This window comes from Lissotriton vulgaris, chromosome 10 (assembly GCF_964263255.1).
Source record: "Lissotriton vulgaris chromosome 10, aLisVul1.2, whole genome shotgun sequence".
In the NCBI taxonomy this organism is placed as follows: domain Eukaryota; kingdom Metazoa; phylum Chordata; class Amphibia; order Caudata; family Salamandridae; genus Lissotriton; species Lissotriton vulgaris.
This window is the reverse complement of record NC_141698.1, coordinates 321550032-321566470: the sequence shown is the minus strand read 5'-3', so window position 1 is coordinate 321566470 and position 16439 is coordinate 321550032. Positions and strand designations below refer to the sequence as shown.

General features: G+C 44.9%; 1 protein-coding gene across 3 annotated transcripts in view; it reads left to right on the top strand.

The window, feature by feature from the left end:
- Positions 1-5056: 5056 nt before the first annotated feature.
- NKTR (natural killer cell triggering receptor) overlaps positions 5057-16439 on the top strand; it is a 492868-nt gene continuing 481485 nt past the window's right edge. For all 3 annotated transcript variants that reach the window (XM_086941096.1, XM_086941095.1, XM_086941094.1), the window contains exons 1-2: positions 5057-5183; positions 15017-15110. In XM_086941096.1, coding sequence (XP_086797222.1) covers positions 15032-15110 — 79 coding nt within the window. In that variant the 5' untranslated portion in view covers positions 5057-5183; positions 15017-15031. The remainder of the gene's footprint in view (positions 5184-15016; positions 15111-16439) is intronic.

The window sequence follows — 16439 nt, the reverse complement described above, 5'->3', positions numbered from 1 at the left end:
CTGGTAGCTTGGCCTGGTCCCTTCCGCCCTTCGGCCTCCGTGGGCGGGCCTCTGGGCCTTCCGCCTTGCTCGGTTGGCTGGTTGGGTTCCCTTGGTGGCCGGGTCTCGTCGGTGTCGATTCCGGCTCTTTCATGGGTCTTTTTTGGCCTTGTGCCTGCCTCTGTTCTCTCGTAGTCACGATCCTTTCTGGGGGTTCCTTGTGTTGGCCTCCCTTGCAGTGTTGCTGTGTTTGTCGGTCTGCGTTTCTCTTGCTGCAGTGTTTTTTTTGTTGGTCGCTGTGGTGGGGTTGCCCTCTGTGTCATGGGCTCTTGCCCTTCCTCTCACTTTTGGCTGTCCGTTGGGCTGTCTTGGTGGGTTGCTGCTTTCTCTTCTGGGGCCTGTTGCTGTTGCTTTTGGCTCTGTGAAGTCTGATTCCGTGCATTCTCTGTCCTCCTTCGGTCTGTCCTGGGGACACTTTTTCTGACGGCACTTCGTGTACCGTGGGTCCGGGTTTTCGGCCCTTCCGTTGTCTTTCAGTCCCGGGCTGGTTCTTCTGGCTCGTGGTTGCCTCTCTTGGGTGGTTCTTCCGATCGTGTGGACTGTTTGGTTTGTCCTCTTCCGTGGGGGTCCTATTCTGGTCTGTTGGTTTCTTGTGAGTTTCCATGAAGCCGCTTGGCTTTGGTATGCGCTCACTTTGTTAGTCATGTGGCGAGGAAGACTAACGAGGAGGTAATGCACAGATTACTTACCGGTAATCTTCATTACTCCGAGTATAGTCTTCCTCGCCACATGAGTTCCCATCCCTCCCTCCCTGTCTGGCTATCGGCTTCATGTTTATGCTTGGTAGTTTCAGGCTGATGGGTTGGGCCGGCCCTCCTCTTATAGAGGTCAGGGGTGTAATGGGTCGGCCATATTGGGAAGGGATGAGAGGCGTGGGAGGCTGACTTTTTGCTTTGGAGGGTTCTGGTGTGGAGCTGAAGCTCACTTTGTTAGTCATGTGGCGAGGAAGACTATACTTGGAGTAATGAAGATTACCGGTAAGTAATCGGGGCATGATCTCTCGGTGATACATCGTACGTACTCTTCTGTGTCTGCGGGTCTTCCCCCTCTTGGGCCGTAGCCTCCCTCGGGTGTTGAGACTGATAGTCTGCAGGATTGCGGCTCCCTGGCTGGTACTCAACTCGACAGTTGTCGTTCTGGAGCTGCAACATCCATTATTCTATCCGAGGCAGAGGCTTCAACAATGTGCCAAAGAAGAGTGAAAGGAGAGGTTTGTGATCAGTGGCGACCACGAACGGTTTGCCATACATGAAGAGTTGGAAGTGACGACACCCCCAGTGATCGCAATCACCTCCTTTTCAATTTGTGAGTACCTCTGCTCAGTGTCCGTGAGGGAGCAACTTACAAAGGCCACCGGGGCCCAGTCCTCTTCATTAGTGCGGTGTTGCATCAGCATGGCCCCGAGTCCCTTCGGGCCTACGTCTACCGCAAATAGTGTCATCTTTGTGGGTCAAAAAATGCCAGAGTGGTGGCGGCTGATAAGGCGTCCTGCAATGACTTGGTCTGTGCCTCGCCCCACACCCATGGGACAGAGTCCTTGGTGAGATCCCTCAGGGGTTAAGTGAGGGTTGTGAGGTCTCTGATAAATCGCACGCAATAATTTACCATTCCAAGGAAACTGCGAACTTCAGTGACGTTGGTCGGGGCTGGTCCGTTTTTGATGTCCCAGACTTTGTCAGGGTCCGGATTCACCCCTTCTGCCGAGAACGTGTAACCGAAGAACTGCAGCTTGGTCTTGAGGAATTTGCATTATTCTTTGTGTAGTGTGAGTCCAGTGTCTCTGATTCTCTGAAGAACTTGCACCAGACTGGAGTTGTGCTCGGATATGGACTTGGCGTGTACCATAATGTTGTCACTCACGTTGATGACCCCAGGAATGTCCATTTTTAGCTTGTGGAATACATTCTGGAATACCTCCGCTGCACTGGACACCCCGAAGCTCAAGCGGGTGTACCTTCGGAGTCTGACGTGTGTGAAGAAGGTTGTGATGTTCCGGGAAGCTTGATCTAGGACGAGCTGGTGGTAACCGAACCGCAGATCGAGTTTTGAAAACCAGCACGCCCCAGTCATCTCTCCAATCAACTCATTGATGGTCGGGGTGATGTGTCTCTCCCTTTTGATGGCGCGTTGGGCAGTCTCATGTCGACACATATTCTGACGGCTCCAGGTTGCTTGTGTTTGTGGGTGACGACTATTGGGATACCCATGGCGTGGGTCCCGTCACTTTCTCGAGTATGCCAGCCTGTTCCAACTTACTTAGCTTTTGTTCGACCAATGGGCGGAGGTGAAAAGCCACTAGTCGGTGTCGCAGGGCCACAGGTTGCACCGTGGGGTCAATGTGGAGGTGTATCTCTTTTCCTTTATATTTTCCGATTCCCTCGAATACCAACGCAAACTCTGTAAGTATGTGCTGAACGGATTCCTGATGGATCCAGAATGCGAAGGTCACTATGCCCAGGTCTCCCGCTGCTCAACATCCGAGGAGCTTGCCTTGCCCGTCTTCGGTGACATATACCATGGTGGTGACTGACCTGGCCTCGTATGTCACAGTTGTCCTGAATTTTGCCCTCATGTCCAGTGGCTTGTCGTGCCCGTAGGCAAAGACGAAGATCTTCATGGGTAGTAGGGCAGGTGCCGGGTGCATAGTTTTGTAGAGTGCGCCCGACATTAGACTTATCGTAGCGCCAGTGTCCACTACAGCTGTGATGTCATGTTGTCTGACTTGAATGTGGCATTGAAGCAGTTGTCTGCATCGACTTGTCGCTTCTCCGATCATGTGCACTTTGTGTACAGCTCAATCCTCCTTTTCGTCATCGTCCATGTCACTTGAGTCACCGCCTCCCTCGGGTACTAGGTTGACCGTTGGCTTGGGTTTTCTGTATATCTTCGAGCAACACACTTTTTCAAAATGGTTGTACCTGCCACATCCGGTGCATTTCTTGTCTTTTGCCAGGCATTCAGCAGCTTTGTGAGGTGGTCTTACACAATAACCACAGTATTGCTGGTTCCCTTGAGAGTTACTCGCTGGTTCCCTCCTATTGCGGTGGTCTGTGGGCTTCGTCATGACTGCATTTACTGGTTCCACTTGGACGGGCGACTGCAGCGCCGCCTCCATGTGAGCCGCTCTGGCTTTAGACAGTTCTTTAGTGCGCCCAAAGGTTAGGATTTGTGTCAAGGGCTTGCCAGATTCTTCTAATATTCGTTCACTAAGTTTCGCCGAGGCACACCCCTGGATTACTTGCCCCCAAATCTCATCCGTCTCATCTCTGAAGCCACACATGGATGCCAGGTTCTTTAACCAGGTAGGGAATGTGTCCAGCGATTCATCAGGCAGTTGTCTAGCCTGTCGCAAAATGAAACGTTTGTAGTCTTGGTTGGCCGTCAGTTCGAAATAGCCTGTGAGAGCATTAATGAGTTTGTGGTGAGTTTTGGGCGTCGCTTCTGTGAGCGTCTTCGTGAGGTGGTGAATGTCTTTTCCCCCTAGGTGAAGTAGCATGGCTCTCTTTTGGTCCTTGTGGACTTTCGTGGCCTCAAAATACGTAATGAGGCGTCCCACCCACTCTTTCCATCTTGGTGCTTGTGCAGAAGGGGGCTCCTCTATCACATAGGGCTCAATTGGTGGAATGGTGGACATGATTAGCCTCTGTAGTGCAGTGTGCTGTGGTGATGCTGTGCGCTCTGTCGGTCGTCTCTCTCAGTGAGCCTGGGGCACTGCCACGCCGTGGGAACGGGGGACACACTCTTGGTTGCAGCGCACTGCGGGCTTTGGGTGCTGCCACACTTGTGTTCGGCGTGTTGCAGGCTGAGGGCTCTGCTCCCCGTTCAATATGATTCTAACCAATGTACCTCGCGGCTTGTGGGCACTGCAGGACTCCTGAGCGGCAGTGCCTTGGGTGTGCAGGCCTCAAAACGGCAGACAGAGCCTTCCTCCTCCACAGGGGGCCAATGCGCATGTGCGCTGCCAGCAGACACGTGAGTGCACGGAGCATAGTGCCTGCTCCGACAGTGTAAATTCAGCTGACCTGCCACGTGTGTGTAAGGAGCGCAGCACCTGCTCCAGCCGTGAAATGCAGCCGACCTGACCTGTGGACGTCGGGTGCTGACGGCAGGATCTCTAAGGCACGAGCACCGCGGGGTTTGAAGGTACTGCCGGCCGCCACCCCAGCACAGGAACACAGCGGGAACACACCCGCCCTCGTCGCCAGTGTTGTGTTGTCTAGTGTCTCCCTGGTACGTGCAGGAGCGAGACTCGGGACCGAGGGCCGGATAAATAAGACACAGAGCCAAATATGGTGCTTCTGATGGCTGCCGCGTACGCGTATCTCCTGACGTCACGTCCGCAGTAGTCACTTTATTAAACAGGCGTCATGTCGCAGGGTGAGAGTCCAAGCTCCCCTTTCTTAGATTCCATGTAAGGGCTCCCTGCTAGTCTCAACTGTTACCTCACGGGGTGCGACATAACACACGTCATAAAAACGACACATCCTTCTTTTTTCACCTTGAACCAAAATTCAAACTTTGCATAGAGGATAATTAATAATCACAAAAAGTTATCTCTAAAACACGTAAAAAATATTACAATTAGAATAACAGTTTATCTAAACATGTAAGAACATGAAAGGTCAAATGTAAAATGAACACATAAAATAATACAGAATAAAACAATACAAGAATTCATAATAAAATAACACATCATCTATTCTCCTTAATGCCATACCAAACTATCAAAAATAGAATCCCCACAAGAAACATTCCTAATGAAACCTGATAGCCAAGGTTCCATACAGGCCATGAATACGTCACGCACCTAATAGTTTACGCCCAAAACTTGCTCGACATCTATTAGATAGATTCTGTAACACGACGCACTAAATAAAGTAGGAGGTTATGTTCTTGTACAGGTTGTTACGTCGTTGCTAAGTGTTTTTTCTCTAATATAAATGACAATACTCATGATACAGGAAGTACGGAGTGACGTCTTTGTCACGTGCTTTTGCATCGTTGTGAACGGTCATTCCTCTAAAGAAACGTAGTCCCTCCTCTCTTGAGGTGGGTGCTTACGTTTGGACACGGGTCCCGAAGTGTTGAACACACCCCACACTCTCCCCCCGGCCGCCGAATTGACCGAGAACCCGGGGGCCCAGGTAAAAAAAAAATCAGTAGGGATTGATCTAACCCTCCCCCAATACTTTCATTGTTAACACAGTGTGGGACGTTCCATCTGTAGGGCTGGTGGAGTGGAGGGTGAACCGTCACTGTCTCACGTAGATACTTTTCATGCGTGGGGGAGGGTGACCGGAGTCTTTCTTAATATATCTCAGACGTATACATCGTTTTGTCTCCGGTGCCATTTTTCCAGGCTTGTTTTACTGTTCGATTGTGATATGATCCACAGTCTGTCCAGTTTTCCCCTGTCTTGTAGACCTCGCCCCCCCCCCCCCTACTCAACCGTAAAGGATAGTGAAAGTACCAGGTGGAGCAAATAAAAGTTGAGAGAGACGAACATATTTGAAAGTATGGATCATTTTGTTTTGAGGATCGCCTAGTTGAAATCTATGCGAGCTTTTTGTGACCACGAAGTATGTAGAGGGCGAAACCCTCCAAGTGAATGCTATTTTGAGAGTATGGTGTTTCTGCCCGAGGAGAGTATGGTGTTTCTGCCCGAGGCTGTATTCCATTGGGTATTCAATTAAGCTATTTTTTTCCCTGTTACATTTATCCCAGCACCGGGCCCTCAGCCCAAAAGGCATCTGGAGGCATCTTTCGCTTCATGCTGCGGCTCATCGAATAATACCCCTAGCATAACCACTTTTGTATATGGGGATGCAAAAGGTGGTGGTGCAGCAGTTCCGGTGTCTCTTGGGGCTAAGGCAGCGACAGGTACATTTGTTGCGGCCGGGCAAATACGCAGGGAAGGGTGCATGTCTACCTTGGACAAAGGCAGTCGATGTAGAGTCTGATTTTACAAGACAGACGGGAATGTTTCGGGGTCATGGGAAGCTTTCCTTAGTGTCTTTGGTTTTACCTCAGAAAATGAGGAATGCTGGGTCCGTGCTTTCGCCTTTGGGACATGATGGCGTATTTGGCATGTCTAGCGCTACTTGTTGCAAAGGGAAATGTTAGTCGTTTGCTGCTTTGCATTTGCACTAGAGAGGACGTGCAAAATAGCAGGTCATGTGTTGTGCGAAGACCGACGCGGACAGAGCTAGCTATTTTTGGAAATGTGTGCAATAAACTCAGTTGGTCACTTACACACAAACGGGAGCCGTGACATGACCCCATTTACTCTTATTTACATAGATAACAACTTACCAGGGGTAGGGTGATCTCCCTGCTCCATCTCTCATTCCTCTGCCATTTATATCTCCTATCCACTGAACGTTTCATGGATCGCAAGACAAGGCAAAACACCACTTTCTCGAGGAGAAAATGCAGCAACACAAGCAACTCCAAGCATGCATATAGAACTACAAGAAGGACAACACATTTTAAGTAAAAAAGAACTCCGACAGCACTCGCAGATTCACATCGTTGTACTCTCAGACGCTCGCTCGTTGCAAAAGCTGTTCTCTGGCTTTCAACACTTGTCACAAAATGTGTGCATTGGGGTCCAACATTCCATAGGATTGTACTTTTCAAGACACCTGCATAGTAGGGCTGCTGCACAGTGCTCCGCAACCTGTTGACGCTCTGTAACACAACACTTAAAGCAACAACTAAACATATCCATGCTCTTCTCTCCCTGCCAAGTAAATAAACAGAAAATGTATGTATAATAAAGCAGAGTATAATTCAACACCCTTCAACTATTTAGCTTAACGAGAAGAAGTGTACTATTAACATGGGAACCAAAATATGCTGATTAATAAGATAAGTGACGGTATAGTGCATATGGCACCTCTTTGTAAATGAAGAATACATTGCCAAACCATATGTAGAGTGAACGTAAGGAAGAGCCTGGGAGGTCCTCCGCCACCTTTCGAGTATGTGATGGCACTTGTTATGCTCAACTTCATAACTATCGTGATTTAGAGAAACTTGCTTGAATAAGAAAAAAAGCCTTTCACGTTGTTACCACATTCATGGCTAAACAGTTGATTCAGCTCAAGAATATTAAACACTGCCATAGTAGCCTACAAATATAGAAACCCCTTATTCATATATGTACCTTTCCACTGTTGCTTATGCCACGTACTCCGATGTAGCAAGGGTTCCTCAGCAGGAATTTTCCTCCTTGCAAAACATCATGGTGCATGACCTCTATACCCTCACTCTTTCATGGCGATCAGCAGCCTTTTGTATGTTGGTCTAAAGTGACATGTTTTTGTAAACCTTTCCTGGTATAATACCATTAGGCAGTCTCAGCCAGGCTGAGACTGCTATGACAATGAAATGAAAGTAGTTGTAGTATAAGAAGAAGATACTGAACGTAGGGTATTGGTGATAAAGAAGGATGACTCTTTAAGTGTGGTGAAGAATAGGATTCAGCCAAAATCAGATTTTGATATTAATGGGAACATCTTCTCTTTAATGGTGGACCCAGGATTACTATACGCTATTATTCCCAAACAAATACTTAATGTAGTGTGGGAAGACATGATGTTACTTCCTTCTGATGTTGTTCTGAATGGGTACCAAGGTGCGAGCATTGGTGTGTTGGGTTATATGGAAGTTATATGGAAGCTGCAATTAAGTTTGGAGGTAGAGAGGCAACTGGTAAGGTGTATATTGCTCCAGAAGAACCATCTATACTGGGGTGGACTCATCAATATGATTTAAACATCAGGTTGGATCATAGGGCAGATCAACAAGTCGTGATTATTGATGATAGCAAGCTACAGGACATACTCCATCTCCATGCATGAGTATTTGATGAGAGGATAGGAAAGGCCGCTGGGTTTCTGCATGAAATAAGGATAAAGGAAAATTCTGTGCCAGTAAAACATGTTGCAAGAAGAATACCAATGACACCTAGAGCATAGGTGAAGGGCATAATAAAGCAAATGCTTGATGATAAAGTCATAGAAACTGTTGAGGCGGCTGAATGGTTGTCTCCAGTTGTAATCACCAAGGATATCTATCCACTCCCAAACGTAAATGAGATCATATTAAGGCTGTCAGGGGGGAGAGTATTTTCAATCTTGATTTATGTAGCCCATACCACCAGATAAACTTCATCCTGATTCAAAGAAGTACACATCCTTCATAACTACAGAAAGGACATTTAAACTCAACAGGCTTCCATTTGGATTGTGTTCTGCGGCCAGTGCTTTTCTACAAATTATCACGAAGATTTTACAGGACATCAGCAATGTCGTTTTTGCAAGATGATATCCTAATTTACAGAACTGATGAGCAGGATCACAACAGAACACTGGGGGAAGTGTTATGCCACTTGAGCGGCGCAGGTTAAATTTGCAGAAGGAAAAATGTGTGTTTGCAGTAGAGGAGGTATAGACTATTTGGGGTACTATATTACAAGGGAAGGAATGCATCCCAAACAAGATCTGGTTAGTGCCATAGTGAATGTAAAAGGACCTGATGACAGGGATGTATTAAGATCTTTCATGGGAATAGTGGAGTACTACTCCTAGTTTCTGCAGGATTTTGCACCTAAGACTGAGCCATTTAGCGAACTGTTGAGGAAAGGGAGGAAGTTCATGGGGTGAAGAGCAGCAGAATGCTTTTATTGTGATAAAAGAGAATATTGAGCGTGCTGGGATTATGATACCATTTAGAACAGAGTTACACACCGTACTTACTGTTGATGACAATGCAGTGGGTATCTGCGGTTTTGACACTGGACTATGGGAGGCAAGAGGAAAATGTGGTTTTTGCTTCATGTTTGTTGACAGATGCTGAGAAGAATTACTCAATGATAGAGTGTGAGGCACTAGCAGCTGCATGGGCCACTAAACATTTTAGGTTATTTCTGTGGGTTACCGTTTTTACACTAAGAACAGACCAGAAGCCTCTCCTTAAAGTGTTGAGTCCAGATGGGACAAAAAATTGTTCAGGGGAATTGGCACGTTTGGCTGTGAAGTTGCAGGATTCTTCATGTCGAATAGAAAATGTTCCTGGGTGGAGAAACAAAGTGGCAGAATGCCTCTTGAGGTCGCCGGACACCAAGGCAGTGTGTGAATTGCAATCTGAGGAAGTTGTAGCCAATCTTGATGACATCACTGAGGGCTTGGGTAATTCCATCACCAGAGCTGAATGGGTTGTAAGCATGCTGAATGATGATACACTTAAGGGTGTTATGAGGATGGTGAAGGAAGGGTTATCGAGAAAGTACTATACCCGAAGGACAGACCTTTTTATAAAATACAAAGTGAGTTGTCCACACAAGATGAGTGGGTAATTTTGAGAGGCAACAGGTTTGTACCGAAAGAGTCCATCAGGAACAGGTTAATTGGGTTAGCACGAGGGGCACCTAGGGCAGACGTAACTGTTTGGAGAGTGAAGAAAAGGTTCTGGTGGCTAAGTATGGACAGACATATAAAGGAAAGGGTTGAGAAATGTAGGGAATTGGAAAAAAAGATTACGGGTTGGTTTGGGCAAAGTGGATCATGTGCAGCATATTGTTCGGGATGAGGGGCCATAGGAGAAGGTTTATCTAGACGTTATTAGTCCTTCAATGGTTTGCAGGAGCATGAAAGATTTGCAGCAGTGTTGGTGGATGCTGGATCAAGGTGGGTGAAAGTAGTGTTCATGAAATCACTTAAAACATTAATTGTTGTTTCTGTGGTAATGGAAGTTTTCAGGAGATAATGAATTCCATTGATATTCCTTACAGACAATGGAACACAACTTGCCTCGAGGTAGCTGGAACCTTTTTTGGGGAATAGTGGGTTTAAGACATACGTGTACCTCACTCTATAATCCGCAAGGAAATGAGTTGTGTGAGAGGGTCAACAAAATGGTGAAGCGGACAATGCAGATGACAGTTGCTGCAAGCATACCCCTACAGAAAGCTATTAAAGAGATGTTTTGGTTGTATCGTACAACAATGCATGGTGCAATGGAGAAACAGCCTTTTGAATGAATGCGTGGCAGACAACTGGACACTAAATTGGTCCCACCGTGGTTGTTGAACAAACTTACAAAAGATGTTACGAGAGCTGTGGGAGGAGATGCCCGAGTTATCCAGGGGGGTGATTGGGTAAAAGTCAAACCAGGAGGAGTGATTAAGCGGTTATCCAAGTTCAGAGGTCCTTATAGGGTTGAACGTGTAGGTGGAAATTGGGTAAATAAGCGACAATGGTCAAACATGGAATTTTAGGAGGGTGGCGCTCTATCAGAAACAAGGAAAGTGTAAGGAGAATTCAGGGAAGTGGAGTAGTTTGACTCCCCTTGGTCATTTTTGATGACTAATTCAAGAAAAGTCAGGACAATGCCACTATGTCCTCAAGGGAAGGGGTCCCTGAAGCAAGGGTTTCTGTACAAAAGGAAAGGGATGTGAAACCGAAAAGGACTCCTAGGTATTAGAAGGATTTGTGTGGGTATTTTTTCTCAGAAATTGGTGTTCAAGGAAATGAATAGAGTTTTACATTAATTTTGTGCACTCTTTTCCGTGTTAAAAGAGCATTGTACAAGGGGCGTGGACAGTAATCCATGATTGTCCTACATTGTGTTCTACCTTGTGTGTTTTTCCAACCCATCCCTGCCCATCTACCGGATGTGTGATGTTTGCTCGTGTTGTTGCTTCCTGTTTACCTTACCTATTGGAGGTTTTGTTCCTCATCCTCAGTTTGAGTTAGTTTGTATTTCATTGTTATTCTTTTGTGCAAATAAGAAAAGGAGATGTCTTATAATATTATTAGGCAGTCTCAACCAGGCTGAGACTGCTATGACATGATTCTAGTTCTGTGTAACATATTGAATATTCCATTGTTTAGCAGTTGACAGGATTGTATTTGTTTTTCGCAGCCCCACCAAGGCCTCGATTTTTGTGACACAGACTTGTATTTGTGCCTGTCCATGACTGTTGGGTGAGGACTGTCTGATGAATAAAGCTGGACAGAGGAGTGCAACAAACGTGTCTTTGAGTTATTTTACCACATTGACCTTTGTATAAATGAATTTATATTTTTATGTACAGAATACATGCAGCTTGCCTCTATTCCATTCAAGATGCAGCAGGTACTTCTGGAGTGAATTGAGAAAGTACTTTGGTGGTTAGTTTATATTGTATTCCATCGACATGCAACCCTCCCACTTGACAAAGTCGTGCAAAACAGTACAGTAACCATGACATTTTAAAGCACTTACTCTCTTCAACCCTATAGTTGTGAGACAATATGGACTTTCTCCTTCTCATACCATTGTGTACCAACAAAATGGAAAGGAAAATCCACTAGTGTATTCGATAAAACTGACTGTGCACAGGTGATGGAAGATCCCAAGCTATTAGGAAGCTAACGGACAATGCCATTTCCTGTCGTGACTGTCGCACATCGCTACGGGATCAAACATTCTGTGCTGGAGCAAGGAAACCTACCTGCTAACAGCGACCACACTCAAATGACGTGATACAAAATCGGACACAAACAATCATCATGCTCTGCAGCAGGGGGCCATATTGCGGTGTCCTTGATCCCATGGCTGGGGTGGGGGGGAATTAGAGAGGGTAAATGGTTCTTTCCGCTCTTATTCATGCAATGCAGGCCCTTACACTTGGCAACATTTACTGTTGTTAGCCACTTAATGTTTCCTTTCTGCTCCCTAAGCAATTGTAGTGCATTTTCTCACGGTTAATGCTTTGGTTGGAAATCCTGTTGGTAAATGAATATTCTTCACTTGTGCTGAGTAAATGGAAGGCATGTTTTCAACTTTATAGCTAAGATCTATGCAGCACACTTTTTGAACTAAAGTCATGAGGATAATTGTGGCCCTTGTAACTACTATTTGTCTGTGTAGAGCAGGTGTCTCCAAACCGGTCCTGGAGGGCTGGATCCATGCCAGATTTTTTGGATATCCCCATTGAGATACATGTAGTTATTTTAAAAATCTGGCATGGATCCGGCCCTCCAGGACCGGTTTGGAGACCCCTGGTGTAGAGGAATTGGGTTTTTTAATACAGTGTAGGATGGCATGCCAGGATAAGTCACTTTACCTATCATAGGACAAACGTATCTTATTGACTTCCACTATACTGTCGAAGTAGATGTTGATTTAAGAATAGTGAATATATACTTACCTAAACGATGTAGGGGTAGTCAATATAATGGACGTCATATTTTTGTACCTCGGTGTTGTGTAATATTTGTGGGTTACCGGTGGACAGTATGGTGTTAACGAAGGGTATTTGGCATTTTTCATTGATTTGCAAAAATGAATGCATTTGATTGTGAATTTATTGCTGAGGGTGTTGCTTTATTAGAAAGTGAATATCTTTAATCCACTGGAGTCTTGTCCAAAGAAGGTATTGTTGATAGATATATCCTCTTTCCGGCAGCTTCCTAATGGTGCAACATCATAATGGTATTTCACTAGGAGTTACTGCCTCTTTGCTGGTCAGACCAGAACATGAACACGTGAATCTCCTTTGGAAACTTTACATGTGTCTTAATGCTGGTCATGGATCCTGAAGTGTTGTGGATGGGTGTGAATATTTCTGCTCACCGTGATGGTTTTGGATGAAACTGGTTTCACAAGAATGCCTGCCTTCAAACTTCTCTGGTTTTGCTGCTATCTCTAGATGGCTAATAACACAGAGCAGTAGTTGTTCAGTTGTCTGACTGGTGGGTTATTTAAAAAAGATACATTGTAATGAACACCCCTTATTCTTAATTGATGCTTGCAGGTGTGCTGTAAACATTGACCCATACTTTACAATTGGTTTATCCTCGCTGGAAGGATCAGTGGGGCTCAGCTGGAATTGTGTATTCAGGTAAACATTTGATTGGCTCCACGAGATTTTGTAACTCCTCTGACTGTATTTTAAGTCATTGTTCCCGGAGTTGGCTTACTAAGTTTGTAGAGGTTGGGCGATCGTGTTTGGCAATGACAAAAAGCAGCAGCTGTTAAGACTGTTTATTTTGATTTCCCGTGGATCCATGTTTTGGAATACTTTTGTTGCGTTCTTTACTTTATCCTTCAGCCACACCGTGTCTTTTCATTTCTACCCTAGTGACTGTGGCTTACCGGATCACAAATCTTTCATGTATAGTACAACTTTTTTTCATAATTGAACTTAACAAAACTTTTATTTTATATTCCAAATCATAATAAAACTCTACTTGAGACTTTTATTTGTATATGGCACTTCTACCATTTCTAAGGACTGTAAATGACAGGTGTTACTAAGTTTAATGGTACTTAACACCTGTTTACTGAACTCAAATTGTGACTCCCTGTTTCTGCATGAACAGATGCAGTTGTTGACACTGCCACTTCAAACCTGTATGTGGAGAGTGACGCCTACACTTGTGATTTGCTTTCAAAATAACCTTTCTTTTGGCATTGGTGGATGTCCAGTATGCTTTGAACTCAGGAGGAGTTGTAGATAATGATTTTGGTTGTAACTTTTTTTTTAACCCATTGTATAATTTGAATTTGAAACGAAAAGTGTGCTAGTCTAATACTGTGGTAGCAAGGAAAAAAACAGTTGACAAAAAAATAGCAACCAAAACACGCTGTCTTGCAGGGCCTGCAATTTAGTTAATTTTGTTGGCTTATCTCATATTTTAGATTTCTAGCAAGATCGCATATATTTACTGAATTCATAAAGCACGACATTAGAAAGTCCTAGTACTGGGATAGTACTTCTGCAATGCCCTATATACAGAAGAGCCAGGTTTTAAGCCGCACAGTAGGGCACAGCCATAGCTTGTTAAAAACCTCCTACTCTGTAGATGTACATGCAGTTACACTTAGCTTTAGGGAGTTTCAGCAAAAAAGGAACATGACGCTTCAAACACGTCTATTCTCTGTGGACCTTTACTTCTTAAACTTGTTTTTCTACCAATTGTTCTGGAAGTCCAGAAGAGTTGCTTGCAGGCCTTGTGTTTCTGTCAAGGGCCAGCGTCGTCTCACGACACTGATGTTGAAATCTGGTTTTGAGAATCACATGCTGCTTTCTTCCATCGGAAAGATGTGGTGTGTTTAATGGCCAGGCACACACTATTAGCATTTGAGTTAGTATTTAGTGGTCAGTGAGAGCTTCTTTTGTGAAGCAGAATAGTGTTCAGGATTAGCGTTAGTCGACAAGTTTTAGTTTTTACCTCGAAGCATAACGAAGGAGGTTTGGATAAACCTTGCTTTTATCCATTTCCAAAGCGGCTTCGATTTCGTCAGCAGTTTTCTCTCCTAGCAATTGTAATTAAACAGATCTGTAGCAACCATCAGCTAGTTTCTCACAAAATAGTGTTGCAAAACAACTTTCTCATGCTTCGCAGTGCGCTGAATTTGTGACTTTCCATTGTTTTGCACCCACTGGCAGGTCCTATCAGTGCATCAGAAGAAAACTAACTGCATCTGTCGTGCTGCTCTGCCTGCGATTGTACGTGTCTGCTGTACCCCCATGGAACAGCGTTCAATTGTGTGGGTCTTTGTCATGTAGTTTGCGAATATATGTGTGTGTGTGTGCGCGCGCGCTCGCTTACTCCGAGAGGTGACGGCGTGATGTGATCCCAGGCCTCGATGTAACACTTTGACCCATGCAGCAGAGACAGTGGATCAATTGTAAGTGGTGTGCCTTCCCGGGATGGGGGCGCGCGGGCTGCCGAGACCTTCACCCGGGCCTTCACTTTGGGCTGACGTGGACTGCTCAGCAGCATGGGGGAGGGAGTGTTTGCAAATGGCAGTGTGTCAACATTATGGTATTGGATAAAGCTACCTGGGCGTTGCACGAATAAAATCTGAAGTGTGCTGAATTTTTGAAAACACAGCCACTCCTCCCTCACGCCGCTGCCTGTCGTGCTTTCTCTTTCAGTCTGATAAAACCTTATAGATTTCCGTGTTTCTCTGTTTAAAGGGCCAGTCTCTGCCAATGGCTGTTGCTGCCTCTGCCATGGGGGTGAAAGTTCGGCCCCAGTGCTACTTTGACATCGAAATCAACCGGGAACCTGGTAAGAGAACTCACAAGATTAATTTCCTATTGTTTTGCTCTGTGTAATGCTGCCAGTTATCTGTTTAGTTGCAAATAATTCCTTTTTGTTGTCGGAAATGCCACGACAGTGGAATATTGAATGAATAATTGTGTACATTTTTAACGCCTTCAAACATGCTCACTAATGTCTATTCAGCATTTAAAAAACATCTGTAATCTAACCCGGTGAAGAATGAGAAGTGTTTATTTTTTAAGGAAATGAACCAGTTTAAAATAATTTGCCTTGTCTGCCACAAATGTTTTTGTTGATTTTTAAGATCGGCACTTTTGCCGCGTATCTATGCTCTGTGTGTAGCGGAAATGGTCGGGATTCCTTTTGTTCAATAAATTATACCTGACAAAAATGGTTTCTGTAGGAGAAAGGTATATCCTCTTTTCTGCGACTCATGTTTATCATTTAAAGCCTGTTAACACTCTATATATTTCTTTAGGCAGCTCTTTTGAAAGTCGTAGTTCCTGGGGAGGGACAGCTGGCACCATTACATTGGGACCAACATTCTGCCACTAAAGTCATGGTTTAAAATTTCAAGGATACTGCCAAGGCATATTTGTTGCCCAGTGACTAATGGTCTCTGTGTTTCTTTGCTTTTAATAATGTGGAACGATGCTCTGGAGAGAATATTCTTCAGAGGGCCAAAATATTTCATTAAAATATGAATTGACAAATTTAAATACTATTCAGATTTATTTCATCAGCTGGATTGGAGAACATCTCTTTGTAGATTTTGTGGTGTGCGGTAGAATGTGCAGGCTTAGTTGGTTAGCTGAATTCCCACGCGTTACTTTTTCCAGATTGTTTGTTTACAGTGTCCGTATGGAGGACATCAGTTAACTGCAAAATTCCAGTGCCTGGAGAAGTTTGGCTTGTAACTGTAAAACAGCACACCAGGAAACCAAGCAGTTTCTCCGGTGTTACATGAAAGAGAATTGTCTTGCTCGATTCACCTGATTATGCACTCGCATGGTGGGGACAGGGTCCTACCTTGCATAATACTTGCTAAGAATGACCTTTCTGCTCTCGGTACTCTGAGGCTTGTTTGCGCCATTTGTGACCAAGCACTGGTGCTCAGTGCTACATCGCTATCAAATCGCCATTAGTATTATTCCCAAATTTAGAAGATAGGTGAACAGTGATCATATACTCTTTAAGTGTAAGTGGAGTGCATTCACATGATGATTATAATTTGACTTGTCTAATGACCTGCAGAGTACCCGTAGACACTGACGTATCATATCTAGTATGATTGTGCCCACACGTTAAACACACAATTTTGACATGCCTTAGACA